General features: G+C 33.6%; 2 protein-coding genes and 1 long non-coding RNA gene across 4 annotated transcripts; 1 reads left to right on the top strand and 2 right to left on the bottom strand.

Annotated features, from left to right (window-relative positions):
* Positions 1-1,800: 1,800 nt before the first annotated feature.
* LOC105344618 (uncharacterized) lies at positions 1,801-10,274 on the bottom strand. Of its 2 annotated transcripts, XR_010713956.1 has the most exons (5): positions 10,204-10,274; positions 4,800-4,853; positions 4,489-4,561; positions 3,100-3,187; positions 1,801-1,952 (listed from the first exon to the last, which is right to left on the bottom strand). It is a non-coding gene; the product is annotated as an uncharacterized lncRNA (long non-coding RNA). The 2 variants fall into 2 exon arrangements; XR_004601428.2 differs by lacking the exon at positions 10,204-10,274 and having other exon boundaries at positions 4,800-4,891.
* Positions 10,275-14,443: 4,169 nt separating this feature from the next.
* LOC105344664 (small conductance calcium-activated potassium channel protein 3) lies at positions 14,444-15,121 on the top strand. Its single transcript, XM_011452496.3, has one exon. It carries the CDS (start codon positions 14,444-14,446, stop codon positions 15,119-15,121), a length of 678 nt encoding a protein of 225 aa, XP_011450798.3.
* Positions 15,122-15,186: 65 nt separating this feature from the next.
* Positions 15,187-22,341, bottom strand: LOC105344663 (sulfotransferase 6B1). Its single transcript, XM_034468860.2, has 6 exons — positions 22,221-22,341; positions 20,326-20,662; positions 19,711-20,040; positions 19,065-19,162; positions 18,758-18,905; positions 15,187-15,468 (listed from the first exon to the last, which is right to left on the bottom strand). Exons 2-6 carry the CDS (start codon positions 20,477-20,479, stop codon positions 15,341-15,343), a joined length of 858 nt encoding a protein of 285 aa, XP_034324751.2. The 5' UTR covers positions 20,480-20,662; positions 22,221-22,341; the 3' UTR covers positions 15,187-15,340.
* Positions 22,342-22,899: the final 558 nt, after the last annotated feature.

Below are 22,899 nucleotides of genomic sequence, written 5' to 3'. Positions count from 1 at the left end.
ATAGGTATTATTTGTACGTCTTACATTAATTAAACAACTCTTATGTATGAATTGTCTAAAGGAGTCGAATGAAATAATGTACGGTTTATCTAATTAATCGTCTGGTATTATGTACAAATTATCTAAGAAGTCGAATATCATAATGTACGGTTTATCTTAAATGTTAAAGGTATTTCGATAACCCGTACAAGATATGGTTCGACTTTTTTTAGATAGGTCACACAAAGAATGCGATTCAATTGGGTCATTTGCACATGATCTCATTCGACTTTATAGTAAAGGTATAATATGTACGACTTACCATAATTAAACAATATATAAGTACGAATTGGCTGGAGTCGAAGGAAATAAAGTACAAGTTACCTAATTTTTCGTCTGCCATTATGTACGAATTATCTAAAGAAGTCGAATATAATAATGAACGGTTTATCTAAAATGTTCATTTTTTAGATAACTCGTACAAGATATGATTCGACCTATACGGTAGGTCATACATACAATTGTTAATAATTTTGGTAATTTGTACATGATCTCATTCGACTTTATAGTGTAGGTATTATTTGTTCGACTTACCTTAATTAAACAACGTATGTATGAATTGTCTAATGGAGACGAATGAAATAATGTACGAGTTACCATATTAATCGTCTGGTATTATGTACAAATTATCTAAGAAGTTGAATATCATAATGTACGGTTAATCTTAAATGTTAAAGGTGTTTCTATAACCCGTACAAGATATGGTTCGATTTTGTTTGGTAGGTCACACATACAATGCGATTCAATTGGGTCATTTGTACATGATCTCATTCGACTTTATAATATAGGTATAGTATGTACGACTTACCTCAATTAAACAACTATTATGTATGAATTGTCTAAAGGATTCGAATGAAATAATGTACGAGTTACCTAAATTATCGTCTGGTATTATGTACAAATTATCTAAGAAGTCGAATATCATAATGTACGGTTTATCTTAAATGTAAAAGGTATTTCGATAACCCGTACAAGATATGGTTCGACTTTTTTTTTAGATAGGTCACACATAGAATGCGATTCAATTGGGTCATTTGCACAAGATTTCATTTGACTTTATAGTATAAGTATAATATGTACGACTTACCTTAATTAAACAATTTATAAGTACGAATTGGCTGGAGTCGAATGAAATAAAGTACAAGTTACCTAATTTTTCGTCTACTATTATGTACGAATTATCTAAAGAAGTCGAATATAATTATGAACGGTTTATCTAAAATTTTCATTTTTTAGATATTTCGTTCAACATAGACAGTTAGGTAGATCATACATAAAATTGTATATAATTTAGGTGATTTATACATGATCTCATTCGACTTTATAGTAAAGGTATTATTTGTTCGACTTACCTTAATTAAACAACTATTATTATGTATGAATTGTCTTAAGGAGTCGAATGAAATTATGTACGAGTTACCTAATTAATCGACTGTTATGTACAAATGATCGAAGAAGGTAGAATGAAATTATGTACGAGTTTTCTAATAAATTGATTATTGTTATATACGACTTAACAAAACAAAATTGATTTATATCTTACACGAGTTACTTAAAAATGTTATTTACATATCACGACCGACATTGCAAAAAAATTGATTTTATGTACCGATTAGCAAAATAATCATTTCACACTCGAAGCGAATTAAGTCATGTTCCGTAACCCAATGTGTTCATTAATTTAAAGAAAAAACGCCCCCCCCCCCCAAAGTTTCCATTTTTAATATTCACTGTTTTGCATGCAGCAATGGTATAGCCAAAAACATGTCATTTATACTTTATAGTATGTTACTGAATAATTTAAAGTATTTTTTCATTAATTTTAAAAAGAAGACATAAATAATTCGCGCATGCAACTCTGGCCCTCGAAGGATCCTTGCGGACTGTACTGATGTATATGTCTTTGTATCATCCTGAAAAGACAAAGTTAAATTTTGGCAACTTTAAGTTATCGTTAGGTGAAGATCGAATAATAAAGACCATGGGCCATATCGATCATCTCGACAATAATGTCTTTTTAGCCATGCATTTTTTATCTAGTTTTAGTAATTAAAAAATAATATTAATTAAACATTTCTTTAATTTTTTATGCTTCTTGATTTATCCACATGTAGCTTCTTTTCTCTCCAATCGTTACTGCAAGAAAAGGGCTAAGCCATATTTTTTTTACATCTTGGAATATAATCTTATTGAAAATACACTTGAACTGCTAACATTAATTTTTTGGCATACTGGTGTATATAATAATATCATAAAATAATAACTTTTTGGTATATAATCAGGCCGTTGAAATTGTGAAAAATAATTTTTCATTAGATATTCGAGGAACGTGTCGTGTGACCTTAATTCATATACAAATAGAATTATTTATTATCAATTAAGAGTGTAGGATGGTGAAATTCCACGAAGGTGACAACATTCACAGTCTAGGACGTAGCTCTGCCGAGTCCTAGACCGTTGTCCTTTACAAAAATTTAGATTATTAAGAATCAAAATTTGTACATGACAACTTTTGATTCTCAAAAATCTAAATTTTTGTAAAGGACACCGTGAATTTCACAATCCCACATGAGTATATCATAAATGATAATTTTTTTTGCATTGTTCCACATTAAAACTGACAAGTTTCTGTTATGACTTACAAAACTTTACTTTCGGTTTATCCATCCGTGTGCTATAATAGTGCAAGTAAAAAAAAGAGCGACAATTTTTTCAATGAAAATATGATATATTGTAATCAATTAAGCAAAACAATTTATTGATGGATTACCTTATTCAATCATGATATATCTATTTTTTACAGATGATGATGTTTGTTAACGTTTAACAGCGGCAGAGTGGCACACATGAAGTGTAAGACAGAAAAATCTCGCACTGCTGTCTCACATTGGACAACCCAATCTCACACTGGTAATAATGCAAGAAAAATAATATTGTATCATGTTATATCACTTCACTCAATATATATAATAATGTAAAAATTCGCCCTGGACCTGAAGCTTAGAATCGTAGGACTGAGTACGATAACTGTTACAAACACTACTGTGTAGACTTACTTACCTTTGATGAAACGAGCCACGACTACTGCTGTTGGTGCCACCATCAGCTGCTACGAAGGACTCAAAATCATTCCTTTCCCTGTCGCAGACTGAAAAGCAACATGTGGAACTCTTCAGTGTTGCCTAAGTGACTTTGAATTAAGCATGGCAGAAACAGACAGCTGGTGCATGTTGAAAGATTGTATAGATTTGACTTTGGGACCTAATAATCTTGATAAATATCATACTTAAATACAAAAATCTGAATCTGTGAATATGGCATATTTAAAATCAAATCAAAAATGTACAAGTAGTAGAAATTTCAAAAGTAGAATACATTGGAACTTTGTGAATCTGTAGGGACACCTGTTGTAAAAGGAAGTAGAGTGGTCCATTATCAACACTGTGCCGGATAATTATGCCAGTGCCAAGGTGGCATTTTTGGAAAAATTCATACATACAATATGATAGACAATTGTCTAGAAAGTATATATCCACTTTTGTTTTTAGTGTGTTTCACCTGACAGGTGAGATATTTACCTTAAATTAATAGCTAATAGGAAAATTATAATTCCCATAGGAGAAAAGATTCTCCTACAGGAAATATTGACAATCTTATAGAATTTTCTAAAAATCCTAGAGGAATTATACACCCTGTAGGAGAATGGTATTTCCTGTGGGAATTTTATTCAAACAAGCGGTTTTCCTATAGGAAACTAATATCTCCTATTGGATTTTATCAAATCCTGTCGGAATTGATATTCCTGTAGGAAATTCTTGTATTCCGATAGGAAATTTCAAATTACCTATAGGAATATTGATTTCCTATGGGGAAAATTATTTACCTGTAGGAAGTTATTTTTGAAAGGTAAATATCTCACCTGACAGGTAACAAAGGTGGTTGTAAACTCTTTAATCAATGATCTATCATGTGGCATATTTGACTTTTTCGATATATGCAGCTTAGACGGGTGCAAATATGCCACCTTGGCACTGGCATAATTATCCGGCAAAGTGTTCATCTAAATAGGCAAAATACTTTAAAATGAAACAAAAACTGATATCAGCTTTATTCATACCAAAAACTTACAACATAGCACAGTAAATGGTCAAGATTTCAGCATAAATCGTGTGGTCTAATTTCGAAACCTATATCTCTTGCGTTTACAGAATAAAAGCACGTTATTGAAATGCATCGTTAGATTTATAATATAAATAATGTATACAGCCAAAAATTAAAATCTCAGCAACATTTAATCAAGATGATTCTTTTTTTTTTTTGCTCCAAGATTGGGGGGGAGGGGTATATTTCGCCTTGAGTTGTACGCCCCTGTCCTTAGCCCTGGACCTGAAGCTTATATGCGCAAGACCGAGTACAAAAACTATTACAAACACTACTCCGTAGACTTACCTTTGATGATACGCGCCGCTACCTAGGACAGTGCGTAAAGTCCTGTCAAATTCATTCATTTTCCTGTCGCGGACTGAAAAGCAACAAGTGGAACTCTTCAGTGTTGCTTAGTGACTTTGAATTAAGCATGACAAAAGAAAACAGATGCTTGTTAAAAGACTGGATAGATTTGACTTTGGGGCCTAATAATCTTGATAAAATCATACTTGTACACAAGAATCTGTGAATGGGGCATATTTAAATAAAATCAAAAATATACTACAAGTAGTAGAAATTTCAAAAGAGTAGAATACATTAAGTTGTGTACTCACTCAATCGGGGTCATGGAAATTCAACATTGGAACTTAATGAATCTGTAGCGGCACCTGTTGTAAAAGGAAGTGGAGTGGTTCATCATCTAAAACAACAGCAAAATATTCCAAATACTTTGAAATTTATAGAATTTTTTTATTTTATTTTAAAGTATTTTGACGATTTTACTGCTAGATCTAAAAGATATCAGCTCTTAAGCTCTAAAAGGCCAATGGGCCACATTGCTCACCTGAGCAACAAAAGCCATAACTCTGATCAAATTAGCATTACAGTATCAAATTCAAAATACCTTGAAAATAAGTACAGTACATCTTGCACAAAAGTTTAAAAATCTGCCAATTCTTATCCACATATTTTTATGGTAATTACCAAGCCTCTTTTGTTGTTTTGGTATTTGTTAGAAGATTCTTTTCTATTCTTATTTAAGGTGTAAGGCTTCATCGTCACAATATGTCTGACATCCGTTTGAAACGCCATTTTGTTCCGGATTGATAGCATTATGTCGTGGTACAAAATAGCTATACACCATTCAATTGAACTCTTCTAACAAGGGAAATGAGATAAGAATGAAATCACCAAAACGCTAAGAAAATATGTCAATTCCCTTCGTGATTAAAGCTTTCAACTAACATTGATTGACAGCTGTTCTGTACAGAAAACGTGAAATCGAAATAATAGAACCATTTTAACAAAGCCTTGGACTTTCAGTGGGAAGTTATCATCTATTTCTTGCGTCAAAGCAAGTTAAAAATGACGCTTGTTTCGGGTGAAATATACACCGATTGCATAGTCTTAGCTCAAAAGCCAGAAAAATCTTGTTGATTTCAAGAAGCAATGGCTGAGTGGCCAACAATGAAATGGACAGTCCTACGTCACATTGCTGTTTGACACCAACTATACAAAGTCCAAGCTCTTGTTAAAATGGTTCTATACTGTTTCCCTGCTATTGGCAATACATATTGGTCATGTCATCTGCAACAGACGATCATAAATATGTGACGGATTATCGATAAAGGTGAGCAGATATATTATTTTTACTTGAACCATATATGCATGATTAATATAAAACTAAAGTTCCGTAGTACCATCTCTTGTAGAAATAGCATGTTTTTAAATACCATACGTACATGTGTATCACTGTGGACATCTAATGTATGTATAAATATACATATGGTTGTTTATAATTTGTATTGTATATAAAAAAAAAAGTAAAAGGCAAAGTAACTACAAACATTTTGTTTTAAAGAGTTAAATATAAATATAATGCATTCATCAAAAAAAATAATTTTTCAGATTCAAACATTATCATAAGCACTACTAAACTTATTCCTACATTTTAGCATATACTTGTACCTTTTTGAAATTTTTCTTTGTGATTTTTTTGGATTAGAAAATAGGTTCCAAGATATTTCAGACCAAGTAAAATCAAGAAAGACAACTCTTAAACAGGATCTTTTGCAATAATTCGGTATTTCTTTTAATTTTTCAAATTCATTCAATTTCTTTTTTTCATCTCATTAACCAACGAATATTGTTTCTATTTTCAGATTTTTGTGGGATTTCATTTAGCACTTTGCCTTAAAAGAATTTTTAATATTTTAGTTTCATATTTATGTGGATTCCAATAAAAATTATACAAACTTCATTCATGATTATTTTGTTTTTCAATTTCAAACTTTATAACATTTTATTTTCATAAGAGTTTTAAAAGAAATGTTTAAAAATTTGACATATAAGGGGTTATCTGGAAGCAGACTGATATTTTAGAAATTCTCTAAAAAATAGAGTATATTGTACTTTGAGGTCTACAGCAAAGTACATTGAGGCATTTAATAGGCATTTACTCCAGAAAAGTTGTTATTACGTTATGTTTTGACTGACCGTTGTCCAATCAGATCGTAGAATCGTAGAAGGCGGGGTTGAGACATTACCGCTCATGACTTAATTTGAGAGAGAGAGAGAGAGAGAGAGAGAGTTAACTGGTTAATGGAGTAAATTATAGATGTCGCAGATGAGCGAACTATCTATCAACAATCGTTATCCTAAAAAGTGACAAATCACGGTCTAATATATCTCATAAATTTATGAAACTTTGAAGTGTTTTGAAATTCTTTAACCAGGGAACAACGATGTCTATATATATAGATCAGTAATAGGACGAGGTAATGACAAACATCGAATATTTAAGAAACTGTTTTTATTTCAAGTGTTACCGTTAATATTCAAAACAAAGTTTTCCGAATATTCCTGGAATTAAACATAGGTTGTATATTTACTTTGTATAAAAACTTTCTTTATGGTTACTCAGTGTGAAACATTCTTTACCTTAGGACGAATTTGTCCGCCATTGTTTTACTATGTTGAGTATATACCAACATCAGAATAAGTGAAAATTTCAAAATCAGCAACTGTCAGTTACAATGCTTCTTTGCAATGAAATATTACACATACATTTTAACATATATTTCTGTTGTATACTAGTATACATTTGAATTTCAGGGTAAATATGACATGAATGTCGTTACGCGCTATGACCAGATTTTTTACCTTCCAAATCTGGTCATGACCAGACTTTCACATGTTGGAGGTTGGCAAGTATGCTTTGTGTATGTGCCACAAACTCACGACGTTCAACCGTATTCTGGCCTGGATAATTTCTTTTGAATTTAAATGAATATATGGTGTTTTCTGATCAGATACAATAGAAAGTCTAAAATTTATGGAACCAGAAGTGAAAGTCAATTTCTTAAAGTGAAACAGCCGTGTTTGGCCCATCTCAATACATGCGGAATTTAACAAGTCTTATACTTAACCTCACTATTTTCAACCATTCCCTGCGTTTCTGCCACTCTGGTGTAAATTTGCGAACAAAAGTTTATTAATACTTGTCTTTTTCTAAATCCTAGCATAGCTTTTCATTTAACACCATGTTTTGAGCCTGGTATAAAGTTAATTTGGCAACATGATGCTAGATCAGTGTAAGATAAACGCTTAGAAAAAAAACGTTAATTGAACGCTCCCTAAAAGCGTTTTTGAGGTTATGACTAAAAGACAAAAATGCTATGTATACATCAAATATTTCAAGATGGTGAACTAGATGGCAAAATATCTATTCTTATCGGACATTTCGAGTTTCTATCGGTTTCGTCGATGGGACTGATAGTTTTCGGAAACTCATTACCTAAGGATGCTTCCACACAAATTTAAATCTTTCTCGCCAAATGGTTTTGAGAAGAAGATTTCTCAATATTTGGTATGGTCGAATATATATCTGCCCCCAATTTTAACCATTTTTAAATAGTATCGTTTAAAAATCAAATTTTCAGAAATCATTATACAGAGAATGCCTATCACTTAAGTCATCATCATTATTCATCAGCTGTTCGTTTATGATATCACCTAAATGAGCTACATGTAATTCCCGCAATTTTGCAAACAACCGAAAAAGTTGTCATTTTTTTATACATACAGTTTGCATTTGGAAGTAATGAGCGCAGGTCTGCTCAAGTACAATTTCTCTACATAAGTTTTTGTTTATATATTTAAACACATTATACTAAAATGTAGTACTTGAGCAAGCCTGCACTCTATGTTACCCAATCGAAAAACCGATCTGCAAACACCCATATTTTGCCATAAAACATCAATTTATCAAAATAAGACAATTTTTATGACGTGAAAAACATGAGTCCCCTTTACCCAATGATGCTTTGTGTCAAGTTTGGTTGAAATCGACCCAGTGGTTCTGGAGAAGAAGATGAAAATGTGAAAAGTTTATGACGACAATGGACAAATCTTACTTGACCCTTCGGCTCAGGTGAGCTAAAAAGTCTAAAGACACTTATAGTAAATCACTTTTAATAACAGATCCAAATTTGAACAGGAAAGAAAGTAAATGTGAAAAGGAGGGGGAGGGGTGTGTCAGCATGGGTGGGTAGCTTAAATATTAGAGGGTAGTGTATGTACATGTACATGTAGTTAATGTTTATATCATACAGTAAAACTTGTTGAATCCGGATGTTGTGCATTCCGGCATGATGTTCAATCTGAAGATATTATTCAGTTCCTTGACATTTTCCTATCATTTTATGTTTAAAAAAAGTTGTGCAATCCGGATCTTGTCTTGTCTGCAATCTGGCCGCGATAAAAAGAACCGACTGCTAATAATTAGTGAGAGTTATCTCCCGTAATCCGGCCACTTGTCGATCGGCCTTAGGTGGGTAATTATTGCTCAATTGACAATTATCGATCAATTTTCCCATTGTTGCTATTAATTTAAACAATTGTGAGTATAATTCAAACTAGTAACTCATTTTGGTGTATACTGTTAAGTCTTGATATAAAATAAATACGGATTTTTTAAAGCCAAAATTAATTCAACCCAATTTTTTTTCAGGTTGAGATTCCGGCTACCGCGGGAATAAGACTGCCGATTTTGTTCGTAATGCCCGTTGTACCTATAGAGTTATATTTTATTCTGTCAAAATGCTCCACTCTTTATTAAATTCTCCTTTAAAGGCATTTATAGTCTGTCCCAAGATATTTATGCAGCACATTTGGACGATTTTTAATAAAAATACACATACCTGTGAAAGAAGTGCAATTGAAATAGTTGAAAGGGATATTTTCCAAGATAATTTCATTGACACATTATCATCTTTCACTCGGAAAAATTCACAGGAACGAAAACAGATTCCTTACGGAGATTTATAATGGGGAATGTTTACATCTTTTCTCCATTCGGAATACACTCGGAGTGCATCGCGCAATTTTTCAACGTTATCATCCGGGCTTGCTGCAATACAAAGTCTCCGTAGACATCACATTTTTTATCATTGTATTGAAACCTGATAAGCTAACAGGAGCGTTTTGACTAAGAAATCTTGGAAATTTTTCATACTTTTGAATGAACATCGTTTGAACCCTGAGGTATTTATAAAAATCAAGCAATTAAGCCAAATGTAAATCCAAAATATCTTGGGACAGAGTATAGCAGCAGTTTTGTAGAAGTTTTGAAAAAAAATATTTCGTGGTTTGTCTTATACACAGTACTGTATATTGGATTTGTTGTGTTTTACCCTTTGTTGAATTCATTGGAACATGAGTAAAAGTTTATTTTTGTGCCTTATATTTAAATATTTATATTCTTATTGATTATTTGGAAAATAAACACATTCGTTTAGGAAAAAGGTACCTCTTGGATTTGGATAGGTTTCTTCAATGGAGATGCCGTATTATACTATTGTGCATAACGTTGAACACAACTCATTCAAATTAATGATTTTCATTGCAAAATTTCAAAACTAAATTACCGTAAATCTTGTGATATTGCTTATGCTCTGCAATAATATAGCTCTAAAAATAAGGAAAGAGTTGCATTATTGTAGCTAGCTGCAGACTTACCTTTAGACAAGCAGGTCTGTCCATGGAGGGAAGAAGTTTATCACTCGGCACATCTCCGAAATCGGGCGAGGAATGCCGAGTGCAAAACTCACGGACCGTGTCCGATGTTGCTAAAACGAGAAGCGTTCAGCAAATAATATCAGAAACAATTCAAGATCTATGAATTATATAAATAGGTAACGGAAATATGACTGTAGCCTCGGTAGTGTTTAGTACCTTTAGATTGTGAAAACTCCGAAATGAAAGCATAAAAAACTGTGTAAAAATCGACCCACATTAAGCTCACAAAATTGAGCTAAACATAGTTTCACATTTGATAAATTAGATTAATCGACTGTTAACTATAGTTTATAAACTATAATCAATGATTCGTTTACTTTAGTTTTAATCTTAAAAACAATATTTAATGGTTGTAAACTATAGTTTACCAATGATAATCTTCATAGGCGTCGGAACCTTGGGGGGGGGGGGGGGTAACCCCCCCCCCCACTTGTTTTGCAAGGTTAGACCTAACCATATGGCACATAGCAAATTTACATATATAAAAAATAGAAGTATCATATATTCCATTAGTCAAAAATGGACAAAACTCCGAGATTTGCTACTTTAATCCTTCATATTTCATAGAAAATGGTTGTTTAAAACATGTTTTTTCACTGTGTATTCCAAAAATTTAAAGCCCTGTACACCCTATGAAACAAAGACATTGTTATGAAGCTTAAGCATCTTATTCATTATAGAATTTATATCTTAAATTTTATAAACCTACCTGTAGGCACCTTTCATTTACTAGATCTTGACCTTAAGAGGGATGTTGAAAATTGCAGTTATAGGTATATACAACACCCCCACCCCCCTCCACGGATTAGGAATCTTATGATTTTGGGTATTTTTTTTTGGGGGGGGGGGGGGGGGTACATGTAGGTAAGAATTTTCTTTGGAGTTATAGGAATACTACGCTACCCCCCCCCCCCCCCCCCCCGAATTAGGAATTTCATGATTTTGTATTTTGTTTTTTTGCTTGTTAAGCTTTAAAGCTTTCTGATGATTAGTCTAGCCCCCCCCCCCCCGCACTTTCAACTTGCTTACGATGCCACTGAACTTGGTAAGGTCTATCTGTCTACAATTTAGATAACGTTAACAATAGATTTTTTTATGAATATATATTCACATTTTATTCATGCATGTACACTATACAGCAAATTTAATTTTCCTTTTAGATAAAAATAGGGCGAGTTTTTAATCCTTAACAACTATGAGGCCAAAATAAAATTATTGCTTGTATGGAATTGCCCGCCGCCTCATTTGAATACTCCCCGCTGATAAAATTTTATCCGCAAAAAATACACAACTTTTTTTGCCTTTTTTCGTGATACAATGTTTACATGTTCGTTCGTTCGACAAAATATTTTTTGGATGAGGGGGTTGATCAATGAAAAAGAAATAGTTCGTAAACATTTCCTCTTTTTATTGAAATTGATTTGAAATAAAAAAAACTATATCCATCATTGGTCTGAATACCCAATGCGGTAATTCCAAAGAAACAATTTTTTAAGGATGGCCTGTCTGTGTTTTAATTTACACCATTTTAAGGTGGCTCTATACACCACTTTTTGATGACGCAGTACGCAAAAAAGAAAATCTGGAAACATGCATTTCCGGTACTGGCTGATTTAAACTGAGGTGAATTGTATGGGAACCGCTATTTTGAAAAATTTGTTAAATGGATAGATTTAATTTGATAATTGGAAAATTCATTACTTACAAGTAATGTGGTATGTGACACCTTCACGTTGTGTGGTATTATTTATCGAAATAAACAATAAAATCAAGTATAAATTTTTAAAGAGTTTCTTTAGCATCATCGATATGTTACACCGTAGCGCAGTGGGTTAGTGGGTTCACTACAAACCAGTAGGTCATGAGTTCGATTCCCGTTGAGAACATTAAATTTTTTAACTTTCCAAAAATTTCTAAAACGTATTTTTTGGTTGAATACCGTGAAAGAAAACAGGGGAAAATATTTCAATTATAATATACTTTAATGCACATTAATATTGACACCTAACGGGGATGAGAGGGTTGCTTTGAATTTCTCTCAGGTTGGGATACATAAATCCTATTAGCCTAGTCAATGTTCCCCTTTATTTATTTGACTTAGTTAGTTTTGCACTAAAGCGAATATATTCACTTATACAGGGCAAAGTTTATAATGAAATATGCATGTATTTATCATTCCAACATTATATTTAGGAAATTTTCTTCAACTCAGAAATGAAAAGTCCCCAAGGTGTTTGGGCCTTGGGACTTAGGAACGATAACCCTTACATGAGGAACTTTCATACCAAATAAAATTTAAAATATTTTTTGTGTTTATTTGCAATTGTTTTCATTCAATTTTTTATTTCACATTTATTAAAATACATTTTCTTATAACATCAAGCAACTTTTTCAGATGATTTGTCAACAGAGTAAGAAAATATGAAAAAATATGTTTTGGGGAAATACTAAAAAAAATTGCAATAATAACATTTTTGAATGTTAAGAAGTGTTATATATTTTTTTATGTGTCCGAAGGAAATATCCATCATATGACAAAATAATTTCTCTCAATTTGTTGATAGCTGTCTTTTAAAAAAATATTTTACAAAAACACGAAAAAACATTAAAAAATTCTTTAAAAATACCTATAGTATCCCTATCGTCATTTTAATATTTGATAAGTATATGTTTTGTGGTCTTCTATTGAAAATTGGAATAAACTGTGGGTGTATAGAGCCACCTTAACACCATTTTAACCACATGTAGCATATATTTATAATCAGGTTGCATGCAAATGCTGCTCGTTTGTGGGCTGCAGTATCTTTCCCAGGAGAAATCGGCGTCTCCACTTTCTTTATAAAGTTATGCAAGTATATACAAGCCATGATTCCACTCGGAATTTTCTGGTTATTGACTACAGTCTTCTGAATTTTCCTCTTAATTTTTTATATTGATTTGCAAGTATAATTATTAAACCTATCAACAATTTTCAATTTATGTATTTTCATACAGTTACACAAAATTGGAGGGGTCATTAGGTTTTTAGTTTTTAAAATGGGTTTATTAGATACGCAAATATGAACATTTGAGAGAAAAAAGATGACTCGCAAATAAGGGGTGGGGGCTTGGTTCACCGTATGTATCCGTATTTTTTAATGAGTTTGTATTTTAGTATATTTCTTTAAATTGCATGTAACATTAGATGAAATAAATTGAAAAAGTAACGATATCCCTGCACTTAAAAGGATGGTCATTTTTTTACCACTCCGGTTTTTCCAAAAATTATGCGAGAAGCCATACCGGTATATTCTAGACGGGAAATCAAATGATTCAAATCACGTTTATTCAGTTTAATTTTTAAAGTGATTTGATATTGGTGCTCCATTTTTTTTTATCGTTGGCGTGCCGCTTCTAAAGTACATAAAATTACGCGCCAAATTTACCCAATAGACGGTACGACGTAAAATCTTTATGACGTCATTTGGTAGACGTTTGTAAAAATGCAATGTGTGAATACGAAAAGATGAGTGGAGACTTTCGAGACTTTGAGGACATAAAGTGCCTCTTAGCAGACAAGCCTAACAAAATCACTCTACTCGACGAAGAGACAGGAGGTAAACATGGTACTGTTGACAGTGGTATAGGAGAACGGTTAACAACAAGGGGGAAGCTGCTGAAGGAGAGGAGGAAGATTGTGGATGTTCAGGTTTTCATGGCGTTGATAGGATTCGTAATTATGCTTGTAGAAAATGAATTATTCTATGCAGGATTCATAACAAAACTCTCAACAATGTCGATTGTTCTAAAATCTTTCGTGTCGTTATCTACCGTCATATTGCTTATTGCCGTTGTTTTGTACTACGTGACAGAAATCAAAATGCGCATGACCGACAATCAAATTGATGACTGGAGGTTACTTGTGGCATTCCCAAACACGAACTTAAAACTGTTTCTTGAAATGCTGATCTGCATTATCCACCCCCTACCGTTTAATGTGACCATTCCAATCAGCGGACCTGACGGGGATACAGTCTACGTTTCACTTGACCCAGTGCTGTCTATCCTTATGATATTTCGTGTCTACCTTCTTGGCCGGGTGGCTGTTGTACACAACAAGCTACTCTCAGGTACAGCCACCCGTAGTTTAAGTGCATTCAACAGAGTCGATATTGACGGCGTTTTCGTGTTCAAAGCATTGATGACGTCAAACCCAGGAAGTGTTTTGATCGCCATTATGGTCTTCATACTGCTGACCAACTCTTGGGCCATGAGGAACTGTGAAACTTTTTACCAGTTTGAGAGAGAGAATTCAAATTTCTGGAATTCAATGTGGATAATATCTATCACTTTTCTGACCGTCGGCTATGGGGACACGTACCCTGTCAGCGTCTGTGGACGTTGTGTATCCGTGACGACCGGCCTTATGGGAATAGGCACTACTGCACTGTTAATCACCGTCATACTACAAAAACTAGAACAGACGCGTGCAGAAAAGTACGTCTACAGCTTCGTCAAGAAAGCCCAGTTGGATAACGGAAGGAAAATGGCCGCCGCTGACGTCATCAAAAATTGGTTCCAACTTTGCAATCTGCGCAGACGATATAGCGTTATTACCCGCGATCAGATTCGTGTGCATAGAAAACTCCAGCATGCCATATATACCATGCGAGAAGCGAGGAACAGGAGAGATTCTATAGGGGAATCCACGATTGGACTGATCGAGATCAGCAAAGCTTTAAGTGACGTGGAACAAAGGACGGAATCGCTACAGACAGCTATCAAGGAAATTAAACCAGGACTTGTACATATGCAGAGGACAACCAGAGATCTGCAACTCATGATAAACGACATCTACAAAGTCCTGATTAAAAAGTGACGCAAAAAAGGACACGACATGTGATTCCAACAAAGTGGATAGAGCAGACTCTCTTAAACGCTCAATAGACTACAATATTTTTTATAATTCATTAAAATGATTTACAGATAAAACATTTTGTTTCAGTAATTCGGCTAAATATGCATAAAATTATTATACATGTAACTTTAAGTAAAATGCACAAAATGTCATAGATGTCCAGCGGAATTTTCGTTTTGTCTACAGTGATGAATTTAACATCGAATAACGAGCAGCTAAACTAGATCCTTTCATTTTCTCCTGAAACAGTAGGTTGAATTGTTTTTCTTGATCTGCAGAGAAGTGATTCTTCCAATCCCCAACATGGCCTGCAACCAAGCAAAATATTTCATGTACCAAACAACCCACCTGACAAGTGACTAAATATGACTTACATATAAAAAACCAGTATATTGCATGTATTGTCCTGAAAAATGATGAAGGTGGCGTTAACGCAATGCATGCTGATAAAGTTTTAGCATTACTTAACCATGTAATACACCTATCAGTTGCTAAAATATTTACCAATGTAGCTAATTAAACAAGAGGCCCATGGGCCACATCGCTCACCTGAGGAACAATAGGTATGATAAAATCAGCTCAATGGAGTCATAATACAAACTATCTGGACAATATACAATAATTCATGTAAATCCTGTATAAATAAAATCCATTTTCCCCTGGATATTCTTATGTTTATAATCATTAGTCCCTTTTCTAACAGGATGATTTTATAGTCATATCATGTGTTGAGTATTCCAGTTCTCAAAAAGATCCCTAACAATAGTTTATATATGGGATATTAACGTACAGTAAACTCTCAACCTTCTCGTGAGGCCAAAGAATTGTCCTGGGGCCAAAGTCTTAACAATTATAAAGAATCATCTGGCTGATTAGTTTCTGAGAAGATTTTTAAAGATTTACCCTATAAATTCCTTTGTTAAACTTTGACCCCCCCCCCCCATTGTGGCCCCATCCTACCCCTGGGGATCATTATTTTCACAAATTTGAATCTACACTACCTGAGGATGCTTTCAACAAGTTCCAGCTTTCCTGGCTGATTAGTTTCTGAGAAGAAGATTTTTAAAGATGACTCTGTTTATTCCTATGTAAAACATCGACCTCCCATTGTGGCCCAAACCTACCCCCAGGGGTCATGCTTTTTACAAATTTGAATCTTCACTACATAAGGATGCATCCACACAAGTGTCAGCTTTCCTGGCCAATTAGTTTCTGAGAAGAAGATTTTTAAAGATTTACTTTTTATATTCATATGTTAAACTTCGACCCTCCATTGTGGCCCCACCCTATCCCTAGGGGTCATGATTTTCACATCTTTGAATCTACACTACCTGAGGATGCTTCCACACAAGTTTCAGCTTTCCTGGCCGATTAGTTTCTGAGAAGAGGATTTCTAAAGATTTACTCTATATATTCATTTGTTAAACTTCGACCCCCCATTGTGGCCCCATTCTCAGGTGAGCTAAAAAGGTTAAGTTTACAATTCAATAAGTTGGTTTCTGGAAGAACAGATTTTGAAAATTTTCGTAATAAATATTGACAATTTTTTTACTTTTTAAAGCGCTAAGCAAAGCTCAGCCCTTTATTGTCGTTAGACTTCAACTTCCGGTGCATCGAATAACCGCCCCCATAAGCAAAAGTATACATCATTTAAACTGGTTAGGGAACCAGTTTCAGGGGTTTATGCACATAACTGCACGGGCTATTGTGAATCTAATTTACGGGTTATTGTGAAATTAATGTACGGGGCTTACATACATCATTGCAGGGACTGTCATGCAGTGATGAGGAAATATAGTGCGTATACAGAAGCTGAAATGCTATATACATATATCTGTTATATACATACAGAAGCTGGGTTAGCGCTTTTCAGTACTATCAGTACTTTGATTTAATCTTTAGCTTTTAAGATCTGTGTACAAACATAGAATTGTTAGCAAATCTCTGTATCTTGCTTATAATTCGAAGCAAACACTCAAAAATGGTTAGTAAATAGAAATTGTTAACAATTAAACACAAGAAACATGCACTACATGTATAACAAATAAAGAACACAATTTATTTTTTCGAAATGAATCATATATATACATGTATATACCTACATATTTCCGTAAGCGATATCAAACTCTATTTAAACTGAATAAACTAGAGAAAATGCCGAGCATCTCAACAAAAACCTATTGCATTAATCTACCATTACGCAAAAAATAATGCCGAATTACCGATAGAATGAATTGTATTTCAGTACTCCTACATTAGAATTTGCTTAATTTGCGCAGGTAAACAGTTAACGTAACTGTTTGATTTACCGAAGTCTCTGTTTGATTTGATACGTAAAAATCACGAAATACAGACGACAGTTTCCAGGTTACAAAGCATAAATAATGAAAACGAAACGAAAATCAGAACAAGCTAACATCAACGTCATGTGTGAAAACTGTCAACGCATTGAAATATTTAGCCTCAATTTACTTCACAAAATCGGCACCAATATATTTTTCATGTTTCAAAAATTTCCCTTCATACGCGAACTGTTGCACAACAAGCAAATTCATCATAGTCAGATCGACCCTTTTTCGTATAATGTCATGGCTGCTTTAAACAAAGAACCTCGTTTTAGAAGTATGGAATACGAGTCTTGGTAAAATGGGTAAGCAAAACCGGGCCGTGGCAAAATAAAAGCCGGGGCAGATCGGCGATCGTCAATTCCAAATACGCATTATTTTGCAGCAATATTTACAGCAAATACAAATATACTGGTCCATCAAATATCCTGAAATTTTAATGAGATTGGCAGATTAATAACTGCTTATCTTTTGTTTTGCCCAGGCCAAGTCTTGTCTACCCATTTTACCGGATGCCGAATCCGAGGCTATTAAACTGATTGAAACACGCCTTTCCTTTATTATTATTTTCGTAATAACTCAGATTTGAAACAGAATTAGACCTTAATTTTTGCAATTTATATTTTCCTTCCCATAAGGATAATTTATGCTAAACTACGTTGAATTGGAATCAGTAGTTCTTGAGAAGAAGATTTTTAAAAATGCACCCCCCTTTTTCTACAGTTTCAAGATTTTCTCCGCTTTGAATACAGATCGGACTTTTATTTCTGCAATTTATATTCGCCCTCCCATAAGGATGCTTTGTGCCAAATTTGGTTGAAATTGGATAAGCGGTTTTAGAGAAGAAGTTCAAAATGTAAAAAGTTTACAGACGGACAGACAGACGGACAGACGGACGGACGGACGGACGGACAGACGGACGACGGACAAAAAGTGATCAGAATAGCTCACTTGAGCTTTCAGCTCAGGTGAGCTAAAAAGTAACGGATTAAAAACTGAAATTCAACTTTTTCTTTTAAACCAGAAACGCAAAACGGGGCAAAATCTTAAACAATGATTTGCAAAAATTATCATCTATTAGGTTGAAGTACATTACATACATGTACAGTTATATCACTGGAAGACACGTTTTACCTGTGGAATACGTCTAAAATATATGCTGAAAACTAATTGACCAACAGTGTGCTTGGTTTTAGACTTCATCAAATTTTTATGTCGAATTCAAGCACAGTAAAAATATGAATTAAAATACCTTTTCTGAACATAAAAGACGTTTGGTGAGTTTTCATGCGTTCCTTGACATTTGATATACCACAGTCTCTAGCTATTCTAGCTGCATTTTCTTGGGTTAAGGGTAATTCTAAATAATCAGCTATTTTTCTAGTGGCCCTTTCTTCATCCTATAAGTATAAAAATCATCACACCATAAAAATGTTAACCATGCTCAAACAGAGGCTGGACATCTCTTACTAGCTATAACAAGGTAATAAAAAAGAAAGTATTGTTGAAATAACCAGTATAAAATATACATAATTAAAATTCTTGCCATTTAAGCTTACCGTTTTCATATCTTCGTAAAATAGCGTCATCACATTATTGGTTTTGGCAAACTGTTCATACTGTCGTTCATACTGAAACCAATCTCCGTAAATAAAATCTGCAGCAAGTAGATAAGATAAAAAAATATGTTCCAGTTTGATTTGTCGAAAAATTCTTCATTTCTATGCATACAAGGCTAATCCAATAAAACTTTATTTATTTAAATTGAAACAAGTAAGAATACACACGCAGCATGTCCTCCATATAGTCTTTCATACGCAAATATGAATCTTCAGTGCGTAAGTTTACGAGGGTTATATTTATCAAATGGAGAATAGGTTACAATTTATAATGATAAGCACTTGTATTATGGGTATATCGGTATATGCCCATATGCTAGTTATAAACTTTATTTTGACGGTTCTTTTTTTATATATAGATGAATACATCGATGATATATCAGATGAATTTAATGATTTAAAAATAGATACTGTGGAATCATTTAAATTCGTGGGGACCAATTTTCGTAGACTGTTGGTTTTTTGCTTATTCGTGGGGATGTAATTTCGTGGATGTGTTGGTTTTCAGTTTTAGTAAGAAAACTAACAGTAAGCGAAATCACAAACTACATGTTATTTTCCGGTATCTTATCAATAATTATCTTACCCCCAGACATAAAATTGGACAAATGCTGGTCCCACTCTCTGGTGAAGTAGCTCTTAAATCTCGGTACGCTCAGATAATGGTAATAGGACGACACTACCACGTCCCGGGGGTCACGAATCATGTGGAATGTCTTCCCACCTCTACTCAGGTGTTTTCGAGGCAGGTATTGCACAGGTAGATGTGTGTAGAGGATGCGTGGCGAGGGGAGTTTAGTGAGGGCAGTGATGTCCGACAACAGATCCAAAAAACACGCTTCCATCCTAGGTAAAGGTGCTGTGGTCTGCTCATCGTATAGTAATTTACAGAGGATTTCATGGAGCCAGTGACTTCCTGTAAAATTCCAATTTTTTTTTTTCCAGCAATTATTTACTTATTTTATGATAATGATACAAATGAATTTCCCCTTACTGATACATTCAATTCAATGCTTAGATACAATCATAAACCATTAACAGCGCCTATTGGTTAATCTCGTGCTTAATATTAGGCCTAATAAAACCTAAAAACTAGAAGAAAAAAAGCAAACAAAAACAACAACAACAACAACAAAATAACAACAAAACTAAAAAAATATGTAATTCTTTAAATCAAGATAGTATTACAGAGCTCTCTTGCCTGATTTAGGGTAGGCGTTCACAAGGATATCCGTTTCTCTTGTATCTAGATCCTGTATTTCCTTTAGCCTTTTCTCAGGGTCAACATTAAAACTTGGAAACGGGGGAAGAAGAAACCCCTCGCGACTCCGAGGAAGAGGAAGAAACGATGTCATATCTGTGTTTGAAAGAGGCACAAATAAATCCTTTGCTGGCTTCGTCGTATTCACTACATACGAGCTGGACCGCGACGATTTTTTTTTATAATTATTTCAAGAGCACTTGATCCATGTTGAAAATAGGTATCATTTTTGTATAACAATACGCTGGCTAGCTTGCTCGCAGGGAAAGATGAGGTCCTTTTTTGAAAGAAAAGAAAGTTGTACATATCATTGGATTTGGTTATATGCTTATCCTTCGGTTTTAAAATAACAGAATCTGACCCCTGGGAATCATGATGCAATCTAAAGAATTGTAAACTGTCATAAACAAAATTGAAATGCTACTAAAAGTGTCTTGGTATTAAGTTGTTAATTACAAATTTCAATTGTCATATTATGATATACATTTATTGCATGAATGTTCGGGAAATATGAAGATTTATAATGCAATAAAAGTTTTATTATACCGAACAACAAACGATGATACAACATACGTCAATTTTTAAGAATTTTTCGACTTGTCGAAAGCAAAAACGTCGTGATTTTTTTTTTTTTGGGGGGGGGGGGGTGGGTTCTGATTGTCTATCTTTGTTTTCATACATTCGAATCAAATATGCATGAAGTAAAATTGATTATTGTAGAATAAAGAGAATTTAAAAGCTTAAATATTTTTGCTTTCATCATATTTGTCAACATCGTATGCTCATATTGGCTTTTTCATACATTTGGGATGAAAAAAACCCGAGATTTCCGAAAAGGTGAGACATGATATTTATTCCCCGGGAGACACAATGTTTTGTCACCCGGTCACGTGATTGTCTAGAACCAATCAGATGTCGCGTCATATAGAGTAGTCATACTGAGAAATAATAAAATATTTTCTGACATGTTGACATAAGGATCTGACAAGTCAACATAATCATTTTTTAAGTCGACATCATTATTTGACAAGTTGACATAATTATCCAACAATTCGACAAAATTATTTGGTTATAATGGACATAACATCTGAGAAACAACATCATAATCTGAAAAGTCGACTGATAGTATGATATTGACTAGAAACTCAATATTTTGTTGTTAAACCGTGTTAGTGCCACTAACTGCCATTTACCTGTCTTCATAATATCTGACAAGTCGATATAAAGATCTGACAAGTTAACATAATTATTTGACAAGTCGACATAAAGATCTGACAAGTTAAGATAATTATCTGACAGAAAAAATAATATGGCCACTAGTTTAAAGAAAATTATCATTTATATTATAAGCCTAGTGCCAGATAATGATGTTGACTTGTCAGATGTTATGTCTTGTCAAATAATTATGTCGAAATAATTATGTCATCTTGTCAAATAATTATGTCGACTTGTCAAATAATTATAACGACTTAAAAGATGATTATGTCGACTTGCCTGATCCTTATGTCGACTGGTCAGAAAATATTATTTCAAATGGACGGCGTGGAAAGGTTAAAGTGTTGAATTCTTAAACATGTGATTAAGTGACAAGTCGACTTAAAGAACTGACAAGTGAACATAATTATCTTACAAGTCGACATCAAGATCTGACAAGTTGACATGATTATCTGACAAGTGGTCGCAGATCTATGCCACCATATATAACTGATCATTTATGAATTTACTGTGCAGAGGGCAATGTAATATGGGTCACCTTACTTGTGATCCATTGAGCGTGTACTTGTACATGTTCTCTTTCCGAAATAACTTACTCATTTATTAATAATGACACTTACCTTAATTAGTCATACATGTATGGCTTTTTCACGTTCAGTACAGTCCTGGTTCATCGGTTCGTTTAAAACTCGGTCGTTGTATGTTGTGGGATATTGCCTTTATTTTTGTATGGAAGCCTTTACGCATCTTTTATTAGTGAAAATGAAAAATAACACTAAAACAGATTTTAATGCAAAATTATAATAAACGTGAGATTTTAATCAAATCGTTTTACGATGGAGAAAGACTTTATGACGTGAATCAATATATTTGAAAGGAAAGGGGCCATTCTTTACTGCAACGCGGGAATAAGCCCACCATGCATGTTTTGCAGGAATATTTAACAGACTTACTTACAAAAACCTTATGGTAAAACTTATTAAATGGACACTCCTCAACTAATCTTATTCATGTGAATATAATTCTTTGGTTTTATTGCATATATGTCTATTTTAATGTTTACTTCAAATAAAAACTACAGATTTAAAACTAGGACAATTATTAAGGTCTTCCGTTTCCAACGGAAGACCTTGTACTGATTCTGATGGTTCTTCTTCATTAGGTCTTTCCACCTTTCAGGTGAAAGACCTTTTGTTTTCTTTATGTTTTTTATTATTCTTATAATTTTTCTTTTCTATTTTCCTTGGGACAACTTTTTTATTTCAAGAGATATTGAAACAATTTTTTCTTTATGTTATT

Source organism: Magallana gigas, chromosome 5 (assembly GCF_963853765.1).
Source record: "Magallana gigas chromosome 5, xbMagGiga1.1, whole genome shotgun sequence".
NCBI classification, from domain to species: domain Eukaryota; kingdom Metazoa; phylum Mollusca; class Bivalvia; order Ostreida; family Ostreidae; genus Magallana; species Magallana gigas.
This window is presented reverse-complemented; position numbering and strand designations above follow the sequence as displayed.

Bases quoted from the DNA above. Each gene is read 5' to 3' on its own strand.
- LOC105344664 (XM_011452496.3), top strand. From the start codon at position 14,444: ATGACGTCAAACCCAGGAAGTGTTTTGATCGCCATTATGGTCTTCATA.
- LOC105344663 (XM_034468860.2), bottom strand. From the start codon at position 20,479: ATGACATCGTTTCTTCCTCTTCCTCGGAGTCGCGAGGGGTTTCTTCTT. The intron at 20,041-20,325 runs GCAAGAGAGCTC...GGAATTTTACAG, and splicing joins GAACGCCTACCCTAAATCAG to GAAGTCACTGGCTCCATGAA. The intron at 18,906-19,064 runs GTAAGCTTAAAT...TTATACTTATAG, and splicing joins TTTACGAAGATATGAAAACG to GATGAAGAAAGGGCCACTAG.